The sequence below is a fragment of the Schistocerca cancellata genome, chromosome 3 (genome assembly GCF_023864275.1).
Source record: "Schistocerca cancellata isolate TAMUIC-IGC-003103 chromosome 3, iqSchCanc2.1, whole genome shotgun sequence".
Classification (NCBI taxonomy): Eukaryota; Metazoa; Arthropoda; class Insecta; order Orthoptera; family Acrididae; genus Schistocerca; species Schistocerca cancellata.
This window is the reverse complement of record NC_064628.1, coordinates 61,690,604-61,703,106: the sequence shown is the minus strand read 5'-3', so window position 1 is coordinate 61,703,106 and position 12,503 is coordinate 61,690,604. Positions and strand designations below refer to the sequence as shown.

At 35.9% G+C, this 12,503-nt stretch overlaps 1 protein-coding gene across 2 annotated transcripts in view; it reads left to right on the top strand.

The window, feature by feature from the left end:
* Nucleotides 1-7,969, top strand: part of LOC126176969 (longitudinals lacking protein-like) — a 316,573-nt gene extending 308,604 nt beyond the window's left edge. The window contains exon 6 of one of the 2 annotated variants that reach the window (XM_049924178.1): nucleotides 7,636-7,969. In XM_049924178.1, the coding sequence (XP_049780135.1) occupies nucleotides 7,636-7,916 (281 nt within the window). In that variant the 3' untranslated portion in view covers nucleotides 7,917-7,969. The remainder of the gene's footprint in view (nucleotides 1-7,635) is intronic. The other variant, XM_049924183.1, reaches the window with a different exon arrangement.
* Nucleotides 7,970-12,503: the final 4,534 nt, after the last annotated feature.

The following is a 12,503-nucleotide window of genomic DNA, read 5'->3' as shown; positions in this document are numbered from 1 at the left end:
TTCATAGTGTGTTAATAATTTGAGTACTAGTCCTTATAAATTATCAATGTTTAAAAAGTGCAGTTAAACCACAACTGTGAGGGAAGAAAAGTAAGTGATGTGAGACTTTTTTTTTTTTTTAAAGTATTTCAAATTATACAGACTTTCTTAACCTGTATCAGACTGATAAACCTTTGCTCCCATAAATGTTACAATATTAAAAAAGTGATTCATGCAACAATGTGAAGAATTTTGAAATCAAAATTGTTGAATAATTTATAGTTGTCTTAATAAAAGTTGAATTCCAGAACCCTAAGAACCACATTCTTACAAAAAAGTTGACCTTGGTTTGGTTGGTGAAAAAGAGATTAAGGAACTGTATTCTTCTAAAAAGGTTTCCAATGGAGGAGTACTGACTTTTTATGGATGTAAAATTGGTGCTAATTAAAGTGGTATGAGTTATAATTACAAAATCACCAGCAGTTTTCTGCACTGTCAGAAATTTGTCATATGTGATACCAATACATTAAGTTGAAGAGAAACAAAATTGTATGAGGAAGGTGAACTGTCTTCTAAGTGGCCTATGAGATGTAAATATTGTGAAAACTGCTGAACATGATGACATTCAGGCAGATTTTGTCAATTTTGCCAATGAAACTGTTTGTGAAAACACAGAATTATGATAAGGAACTTTCATGGTCGGTCAATTTCTTTCCCTCTCATTTAAAAACAAAACTTATAAAAGTTTGGCCATATACCCAGAAGCTTATTTTATGAAGCATGACCAAGCAACTGTGTGAAGAGGTTTTAGTACTAACAAAATGAACAGAAGTCAGAAATCTTAAAGAAGAATCATACGTAGCTTTGAGATTCATTTGTGATCATATAAATGCCTTAGTTGGAGATGAAAGAAAAACTGTTATCAATAAAAATTCATGCAACTCTTTTTCGATGGGAAGACATCATAATTGATATCTTAAGATGTAAAAAACACAGAAAACACTAAACAAAAAGGAAGACCGAGATAAGTGAACTTGATGAAAATGAATTTAAAAAGAAAGGAAAACATCTAGTGCATAGTGAGATTACAAAATATGCAGATGAATGTGCTGACTAGGCAGAGAAACAACACTATATGACTGTGTTAACGAAATCAAATAGGTTGAGGAAGTCTGCAAAAGAAAACAGAAATGATCTGCAGAAATTAGAAGAAACAAATAATTTCATAACTACTAATTAGCTTTAATACATTGTTTCATGTAGCACATACTTCTATCCTCAAAATAGTTTTATAGAAGTTTTCCAACAGATTTTTCCTGTTTATTTAAATGTTTCTTTGTATGTCATAGCCTTCTGGTGTATTATTTATTCTAATTAAAAAAAAAAGTGACACAAAGTTAACCTTTGTTACATTATTGTTGATCTTTGTTTTATATTTTGTGGACATATGTGATGTAATTGAAATATCAACAGTAGAAAATGTAGATACACATCTTACATGAATAAAAGTAATGCTGCCTTTTTAATAATTTTTCTGAAGCATCTATGAAATGAACAGAATTCACTGTCTTGTAGCATGAAAATTTGACTTATGGAAAGGTTGAAGTGATTACTGCTGTTCTAAAATAATAAATTTATAAATTAAGTTACCATATTCATGCATGCAGTTGTTTTTTTCTCTTTTCTCAGTTTACTTAAAAAACCTATTTGCGCAGTCAGCAGTCACATAATGAGTGTTTAGGGTTTATTTTGTCTGCATATACAAGCAACAATCATTGATTTTTTATATATATATATATATATATATATATATACGGTTATAATAGAAGGAAACATTCCACGAAGGAAAAATATACCTAAAAACAAAGATGATGTGACTTACCAAATGAAAGTGCTGGCAGGTCGACAGACACACAAACGAACACAAACATACACACAAAATTCAAGCTTTTGCAACAAACTGTTGCCTCATCAGGAAAGAGGGAAGGAGAGGGAAAGACGAAAGGATGTGGGTTTTAAGGGAGAGGGTAAGGAGTCATTCCAGTCCCGGGAGCGGAAAGACTTACCTTAGGGGGAAAAAAGGACGGGTATACACTCGCGCACACACACACATATCCATCCACACATATACAGACACAAGCAGACATATTTAAAGACCTAGCCGGTGTGGATGTGGGAGAGGAAAGATTGAGGACTTTTATTAAGGATAGGAGTTGACGGGTGTGTTCATTGGCTGAGTTGATGTGTAGGTGAAGGATTAGGTGGGTGAGGGCAATGGATTGTTCAGTTTGGAACTGGTATAGGGACTGATGGAAAGAAGGGTTGCAGCCAGAGATGGGAACTTTAAGTGTGAGGCCTTTGGGGGTTATGCCAAATGTCAGACAAGCCTGAGAAAATAAAATATGTGAGCATAATCTGGCTAGGGTGAAGGCATGTTTGCGGAGGGAATGTAAATAAAACTTAATGGGGTCATTGTGGGGATGTTGTGAGGGTGACATGGTATTAGAAGGTGGAAAGTTTAACATGAGGTTGAAATGAAAAAGAAAGATAGAAATATATGGGGAGAGATAAAGGTGAACTAGAAAGCAATTGGAGATCTGGTATGAAAAAAGGCGAAAAAGTGTTGGTTAAGTTGATCCTATTAAAGGAGTGGTGTTGTGGTGAAAGATTACGAAAATGGGGCTAACAATTGCAGAGATAATGACATTAAAACCTGTGGGGAGCAGCTAAAATGATCAGTGATGTGCGAAAAACGGAAGTGAAAATAAAGTTGAAGTTATTAGAACTAGCCAAAATGGTTGTTTAATACGTGAAAGCAGCTGTTATTGAACTAGAAACGGTGGATTTTATAGCAGCGGTAGTGTTGAAAGCGGAAAATAAAATTTTTTTGGTTATGGATTGGAAGTGGGTTACGTATTGTTGAGCATATATAGGCGGGATAAAATTGTATAGTAGATTACGGTAAAAAGGGAAGGTGAATACAAAGTGAAACTACTGGTAAAAAACAGAAAGAGAAAATAAAGAGAAAAAAGAGGAATAAGACGACAGGAAAGATTTCGAAATGCAAAGGCGACAATAACAAACGTAATTGTTGGGTTCAAATTAATGATACGGTTATAATAGAAGGAAACATTCCACGAAGGAAAAATATACCTAAAAACAAAGATGATGTAAGGAGTCATTCCAGTCCCGGGAGCAGAAAGACTTACCTTAGGGGGAAAAAAGGACGGGTATACACTAGCACACATACATATCCATCCACACATATACAGACAGAAGCAGACATATAGACATATAGTTTTTTTTTTCTTTTTTCCTGAAATATTACCTCAATTTAAATGAGGTATGGGAGAACATGGTCTGAAATGACACATGGGTTATAATAACAGGATGTCAATTTTTCTGGAAAACCTGAATTCTCAGGGAATTACATTTTACCTGGAAAAGTCAGGGAAATCTCAGAGCATTTTGCAAAATCGCATGGAGTTCTGTGCTTTTAATTTAACATTGGAATTTAATTTTATTGAGCATTTTATGTCTGAAATTTTAAAATGCTTAATATTTCATAGTGTGTTAATAATTTGAGTACTAGTCCTTATAAATTATCAATGTTTAAAAACTGCAGTTAAACCACAACTGTGAGGGAAGAAAAGTAAGTGATGTGAGACTTTTTTTTTTTTTTTTTTAAGTATTTCAAATTATACAGACTTTCTTAACCTGTATCAGACTGATAAACCTTTGCTCCCATAAATGTTACAATAATAAAAAAGTGATTCATGCATATTCATGGATATATGTCTGCTTGTGTCTGTATATGTGTGGATGGATATGTGTGTGTGTGCGAGTGTATATCCGTCCTTTTTTCCCCATAAGGTAAGTCTTTCCGCTCCCGGGATTGGAATGACTCCTTACCCTCTCCCTTAAAAACCAAATCCTTTCGTCTTTCCCTCTCCTTCCCTCTTTCCTGACGAGGCAACCGTTGGTTGCGAAAGCTAGAATTTTGTGTGTATGTTTTTGTTTGTTTGTGTGTCTATCGACGTGCCAGCACTTTTGTTTGGTAAGTCACATCATCTTTGTTTTTAGATACATTTTTTTCCCACAAAGATGATGAGACTTACCAGCAAATAACCAGAGCCACTTCCTCATGAGACTTACCAGCAAATAACCAGAGCCACTTCCTCATCTCCTCAAACCCGGAACCTTCCACAGAAGAACCCCAAAAGTGCCCCACTTGTGACAGGATACTTTCCGGGACTAGATCAGATTCTGAATGTGGCTCTCCAGCAGGGATACGACTTCCTCAAATCCTGCCCTGAAATGAGATCCATCCTTCATGAAATCCTCCCCACTCCACCTAGAGTGTCTTTCCGCCGTCCACCTAACCTTCGTAACCTCTTAGTTCATCCCTATGAAATCCCCAAACCACCTTCCCTACCCTCTGGCTCCTACCCTTGTAACCACCCCCGGTGTAAAACCTGTCCCATGCACCCTCCCACCACCACCTACTCCAGTCCTGTAACCCGGAAGGTGTACACAATCAAAGGCAGAGCCACGTGTGAAAGCACCCACGTGATTTACCAACAGACCTGCCTACACTGTGAAGCCTTCTATGTGGGAATGACCAGCAACAAACTGTCCATTCACATGAATGGACACAGGCAGACAGTGTTTGTTGGTAATGAGGATCACCCTGTGGCTGAACATGCCTTAGTTCACGGCCAGCACATTTTGGCACAGTGTTACACCGTCCGGGTTATCTGGATACTTCCCACTAACACCAACCTGTCAGAACTCCGGAGATGGGAACTTGCCCTTCAGCATATCCTCTCTTCTCGCTATCCGCCAGGCCTCAATCTCCGCTAATTTCTAATTTCAATCTGCCGCCGCTCATACCTCACTTGTCTTTCAACATCATCTTTGCCTCTGTACTTCCGCCTCGACTGACATCTCTGCCCAAACTCTTTGCCTTTACAAATATCTGCTTGTGTCTGTGTATATGCGGATGGATATGTGTGTGTGTGTGTGTGTGTGTGTGTGTGTGTGTGTGTGTGTGTGTGTGAGTGTATACCTGTCCTTTTTTCCCCCTAAGGTAAGTCTTTCCACTCCCGGGATTGGAATGACTCCTTACCCTCTCCCTTAAAACCCACATCCTTTCGTCTTTCCCTCTCCTTCCTTCTTTCCTGATGAAGCAACCGTTTGTTGTGAAAGCTTGAATTTTGTGTGTATGTGTGTTTGTTTGTGTGTCTATCGACCTGCCAGCGCTTTTGTTTGGTAAGTCTCATCATCTTTCTTTTTAGATATATATATAACACCATAAGCAGCTATTCTGTATTCAAATTTAGGAAACCACTAAACGATATTGTGAATACTGTGCATTAAAAATTATTGTGTGTGTGTGTGTGTGTGTGTGTGTGTGTGTGTGTGTGTGTGTGTGTGTTCAGTCTGCATACATGAGACCACCAAAGTCTTAAGGTCTAACACATAACAGATTTTTAATGATGTAGGACAATACGGATTGAACTAACTGTGTTTTGATCTTAAAGCAAATCAAAATGTAAATAACTTAATTACAGATCACTGAGAATGCTTTACCTTAATATAGCAAAACACATCTGATGAAAAGAAAATCATGCATTTTTGTAGTTGCAACGACAGAACAAAAATACCCTTGTAAAACAATTACAGACAATATGGCCACACAAATGAGGAATTCAAGCATTCTCATTGTCATCTCTGTTCTACAAAGCATGGCACCACAGTCCCCATGCACAGCAGCTGCAGAGGTACTGCTTCATATCATCCATGGGAGACTGTGTGCAGTGTCATAAAATTTATGTTGGAAGAGCCCAATGAGGGAGTAAAAATCCCATTAAAATGTGTGCTAGTGAGGGTTGGCACTGGTGTTTCTCAATGCACAATAAAGAGAATAAAAAATGAGGTGAGAAACATAGCTATAGTTAGTTCCAAAGGTTTCTCTGTTCCAAGAAAGGCACAGAAGATGGAAAGAAAACTTTACCTTTAGATAATTTTGATGAACAAGTTGTCAGGAGACTAATACACAATTTCCCCATGGCACATAAACAGTGCCCAACATTAAAGTCACTACTTCCATTAAGATGGAAAAAACTGCATTTAATGGAGGCGTTTCATCAATATGATCCTTACTACACAAATTAGGCTACAGTTATTTCAATTTCTGTTTTATTGTTCCCAACTTATTTCTATGTTTAAATGTTTGTATATTTCATTTACCAGGTGTAGAAGTAATCAGAAACACCAAGGTGCTAGTTGAACATTTAAAAGCACAAAGTAAACATACTGACTTTCTGAAAAAATGCTGAGAAATTTCCATTAAGAGGAAGGTTCATCATATCTATCAATGAAAGGTATATTCTAGTTCTCATATTAGAAGGAGTAAAAGCACCACTTTCAAAAGGACAACTCCTTGCTGTAGTACACACAGGTAAAAATCATACATCATGTCACCATATAATTGTGCAGAATACAAGAAATTTATTTGTGTCTTGAGATTAAGTAAATTATTCCACTACAGGAGGAATATCTGATTATGTTCCAAATGGACTTTTAACATTCAAGTCAAGGAGTAAAACAGCAGATTGGTACAAAGAGACAATTGCTGTGACTTCTTCATGATAATTATCTGAAGCATTACAGTACTATTCACTTCAAATGTAGGCATAAAGCAATATTGCAGTTCAACTGAATTACTGTCATTTTTGTATCAGGTGGCTGGAAAAGAAATCAGTTTTTAAATTTCCCAGTAGCTCCACTATTGTGCTTGATAATGATATTTTGATATTTTGTATTTGTTGAATTATTGGTTGTAAGTATCAGAAATAAATCTTTAATACGTAACTTATAACTATACATGGAAATGTGATCTGTATGGCCTATTTTAGCTTTTTAGAAAATAGGCTGTAATTATGAATAATAAATAAATAAACAAATAAATAAATATTGGTAATATTGATTTAACCTTTAATGTGATCATTTGCAGGCTAGACGGCTGTAGGGTAGACAGGTGTAGTTATGCAGGATATGCTATGAGCAAAGGCGTAGCTATCCTAACTGCATCTCCCCTACTGCGCAAGGCCATTCACAGGGAAACCCCCACCACTACCATTGTCCCCTCCCCTACTGCGCTCTCTGTGCAGACATGGCCATGTTATTTTATGTGACCTATAACATCAATACTCTGAAAACTGTGAGTTATGTGTTTACCTGTTTAATAACTTTTGTCACTTCTTTCTGTGGTTCAACAAACAATAATATTTTCCTAGTGAAATACCTGTGATCAACCACCAAACCAAAAATTTAATAATCAAATACCTATATTGTCACCACCTGGACTCATAGTTTGATAACACCCTCTCATGTTAAAAAGTAAACACTACATGGATAATCATTACCCATAAACGGAGGCAAACTTTCATGCTTACTCCTTCCATGGTATGCAAAAATTAAAGAGTTTTATTTTTGTTGCCTGTCAAGGATGATCTCACTAGCTAAATTAACTCCTTGTATATTTTGGCAAAGAGTAATAATAAAATAATGTGTTGCTCTAGCCTTCTTCTTCATAACTGTGTATTTTACAATCCTTGAAAGTTATGTATCCTGTATTTCCTTTTTTCACAGGATACAGAGGAATACAAGAAATGCGTATAAATCAGATGCAAACATGTCACAGCTCTCAACAACACTTTCCTCTAAATCAAAATGCATGGAACTACACAGATGGAAGATTTGAATGTAATGAATGTGGTAAGGTGTACCAGAGGAAAAACTCACTTTACAACCATGTGAAATATGAATGTGGGAAAGAAGCCAGATTCAAGTGTCCTTACTGTCCTCAACGATCAAAACTCAAAGGAAATCTGCAAAAACATATCAAACACAAGCATATGGGTTTCATGTAACTCAGTTCATATGTCTGTCTGCTCAGAACCCTGAAAAAGTGAAACAAAACAACAAAAGCTAGGAGATTGTAGTCATCTTCAGAGTCTATTACTTCCACCTTCACAGATCATATTTTAATCCATATTATCATAAGGTGGAATATGGACATAATGCGAAAGGGCTCTATTCGAGCACTGATTGCATTAGAAACTGTATTTTGTGCTGCCTGGCTATAAAAAATCTCTGTAAATATTCTAATAAACTTTGAAGAGAAGCTGAATATACTGTATTTTTCTATTTTAAACTCATAGTTATGATGAAAAGTGCATCATGCCATCTAATTAGATAATCTAAATGTCTTAATAATAATTTATGAGAAAGTTGTTTCAGCTGCACTTTTTTATTTTTGTGTTATAGCGATAACAAAAAGGGATAATTTGTAACTGATTAATAAATTATGATAACATTCTGATAAAATTTGAAAAGAAAGATGTACGTACCTTCTGCATTCAACACACAAGTAGAAAAAGGTTTCATTTTGCATACAAGGAATGAATATAACTGGATTGCCTGTTATAAATTTCGAACTACTGTGAACATCATAGGATATATGTTGTTTTTGTTTGCTGCTGCTGCTGTTATTACCCTGTATGTAAAGTAGTGATGAATGATGATTTGTCTGAAATAGTGGGAAACTTCCTTGTTTTTGATGAGTCTCTACATCAAACTGTGCACCCTTTCTATCCCTTATTCCTCTATGCTTGAACTATGTTAGTACAAGGCTGTCTCACAACAAATTGACATTGGAATGTTGAACCCTAATCTGTCCCCCTTTTTTCCTACAATTACTACATCTATTGACATTTTCTGAGTCTGTTGTTAACCTATAACATATTATTGTCATATTACTGTACGCAGGCCCAGTTGCGATATCAATGGGGCTGCTAGTTCTCCCATAAGAAAATTATTTTCCACATTTTGAGATGGTGCAAACTGTTAAACTTATTAACGGTTTTAAGCAAAATGATTTTTGAATAATATTTGTATTGTGAATATGGTGGTATAGAAGAGACTAATATTTGTTTGGTTATGATAAGAAACATATGGAGCAACAAGTATCACCAATTATGTTCTCTTTTTTTCAATCATTATAAAAATTTTGAGAAAGGTACTATGGACTCTCTCTTCATTATTAATAATGAATAGTAAAGAAGGCTTTCATTCTGAACCAAGTAGTGTGGATTTATGCTCCAAGAAAATGTTTTCTTGCATTCTGTTTGGTTGACATAATAAACATTGAATTGTTCCTTGCTATCTGGGTGGTTTAATTTGTAGCATGTTGTTCCCTCTGGTCATGAACATAACAGTTCTGCTTGCTTATTCTTTACATGTGGCCCATCCATTTACAATGTCAGTTATGATCTGATATAGCATTAGAGTTTGACAGATTCAGTTAGAGTGTAACTGTCAGACTGCTGTCACGTTGTAACTAACATTAAATTTCATTATCTTGACACCATTTACAACCTTAATTACAAAACAGTCCACTATCGATGCAATATGGACATCACATCAATCTAGACATACTTGAAAATGGCAACTAAGCCAAAACAGTCTGTCCAGTCTGTCATGAATAAAGATTACTTATTGTGAGCAGCTATTTGGTGTATGTACTCAAACAATCATGTCATTATCAGACATATATTACGCTGTTGACCCTAAAGAAGAAATATTGTTATTTAATCTGCAAACTGATGGCACGTTGGTATTGAAGACATACAAATGGTCATTGTTATTGTAGGATCATGCTTTTCATGCTATGACATTTTAACACCTTTAGTATTTTTTGACAAATGGCAGATTCTTTTAAGACATCTATATTAAGATTTCTATACAGCAAATATTGGGGTATTTTAACTGTAGTGTTGTAGCAATGTTAGCAACTATATCAAAATCAAATCCTTTTATTTGTGTGAAGACAACATGAGGCATAACAAGCACAAGTTACTTCCTTAAAGACAACAGAATACAATGTTACACATTTAACTTTCATAAATGTCAGTTTACTCTTGAATATTACACAGTTTATATTTTACAGCATTTACTTCACATTATAATTAAATTATTAAATCATTTACACTATTACAACACTGTAGATGGCCTTTCTTTTTAGCCATGATTCCATCACCATTCTAAAATTGTTGTGTGGCATTTCCTTGACACTTTATGGTACTTTGTTCAGAAACACCTTGTCAGTGTGTGCACAATTGTTTTTGGTCTTGAATAGTCTAATCCAGTGGACATTTATCTAGTTTTTGTCCCTGGTTTCATAAGTATGGACTCTAGCCATAGTTTTATGTATATGGGTATTCTCTTTGACATAGACAAGAACTTAGACTTTTTGCAATCTGGAAATGGGTCATACTGTATTTTATATTCAGTGAAGTATTTTTTGTAGGAAGTTGCATTTTGTGTCTTATTACTTTCATGTAGATGTATATAGCTTCCAAGCTTAAGAATTTCGATCTACTGCAATATGTTCAACATGTTTTTTGTAATTCATTTGTTTGGCTTTAATGTGGGGTTACATTATACACTGTTTCTGGAAAAGCAGTCACTTCCCCTTTTGTTATTTCTACAAAACTGATCAGTAGTGTGGTAGCCTGGAAGAGAAAAATAATGAACTTCTAATCTTTATGACAAAGCTCAGCTGAACAAAGCAAATTTATAGCTGCAACTGGATGTTTAGGAAATATGTGTTTTCAAAATTTAGTTTACATGATCTTGTGTAAATACTAGTATTTATTTATTTTCTTTAAACTTCTGCAGCTGTGACCAAATTTAAATCCATTATTTGAAATGAACGACTGAAAGCAAGGGGAAACTACAGCCGTAATTTTTCCCGAGGGCATGCAGCTATACTGTATGGTTAAATGATGATGGCGTACTCTTGGATAAAATATTCTGGAGGTAACATAGTCCCCCATTTGGATTTCCGGGCGGGGACTACTCAGGAAGACATTGTTAAAAGGAGAAAGAAAACTGGCGTTCTACGGGTCGGAGCATGGAATGTCAAATCCCTTAATTGGGCAGGTAGGTTAGAAAATTTAAAAAGGTAAATGGGTAGGTTAATGTTAGATATAGTGGGAATTAGTGAAGTTCAGTGGCAGGAGGAACCAGACTTCTGGTCAGGTGAATACAGGGTTATAAATACAAAATCAAATAGAGGTAATGCAGGAGTAGGTTTAATAACGAATAAAAAAAATAGGAATGCGGGTAATCTACCACAAACAGCACAGTGAACCATTATTGTGGCCAAGATAGGTATGAAGCTCATGCCTACCACAGTAGTACAAGTTTATATGCCAACTAGCTCTGCAGGTGATGAGGAGATTGATGAAATGTATGAGATAAAAGAAATTATTCAGATAGTGAAGGGAGACGAAAATTTAATAGTCATGGGTGACTGGAATTTGATAGTAGGAAAAGGAAAAGAAAGAAATGTAGTACGTGAACATGGAATGGTGGTAAGGAATGAAAGAGGAAGCCATGTGGTAGAATTTTTGCACAGAGCATAACTTAATCATAGCTAACACTTGGTTCAAGAATCATGAAAGAAGGTTGTGTACATGGAAGAAGCCTGGAGATACTGAAAGGTGTCAGATAGATTATATAATGGTAAGACAGAGATTTAGGAACCAGGTTTTAAATTGTAAGACATTTCCAGGGGCAGATGTGGACTCTGACCACAATCTATTGGTTATGAACTGTAGATTACACCTGAAGAAACTGCGAAAAGGTGGGAATTTAAGGAGATGGGACCTGGATAAACTGACAGAACCAGAGGTTTCAGAGAGTTTCAGGGAGTTTCAGGGAAAGCATTAGCGAATCATTGACAAGAATGGGGGAAAGATATACAGTAAAAGAAGAATGAGTAGCTTTGAGGGATGAAATAGTGAAGGCAGCAGAGGATCAAGTAGGTAAAAAGACGAGGGCTAATAGAAATCCTTGGGTAACAGAAGAGATATTGAATTTAATTGATAAAAGGAGAAAATACAAAAATGCAATAAATGAAGCAGGCAAAAGGAATACAAATGTCTCAAAAATGAGATCGATAGGAAGTGCAAAATGGCTTAGCAGTGATGGCTAGAGGACAAATGTAAGGATGTAGAGACACATATCATTATGGGTAAGATATATACTGCCTACAGGAAAATTAAAAGAGACCTTTGGAGAATAGAGAACCACTTGCATGAATATCAAGAGCTCAGCCGGAAACCCAGTTCTAAGCAAAGAAGGGAAAGCAGAAAGGTGGAAGGAGTATATAGAGGGTCTATACAAGGGTGATGTTCTTGAGGACAATATTGTGGAAATGGAAGAGTATGTAGATGAAGATGAAATGGGAGATATGATACTGCATGAAGAGTTTGACAGAGCACTGAAAGTCCTAAGTTGACACAAGGCCCCGAAAGTAGACAACATTCTATTAGAATTACTGATAGCCTTGGGAGACCCAGCCCTGACAAAACTCTACCATCTGGTGAGCAAGATGGATGGGACAGGTGAAATATGCTCAGACTTCAAAAAGAATATCATAATTCCAATCC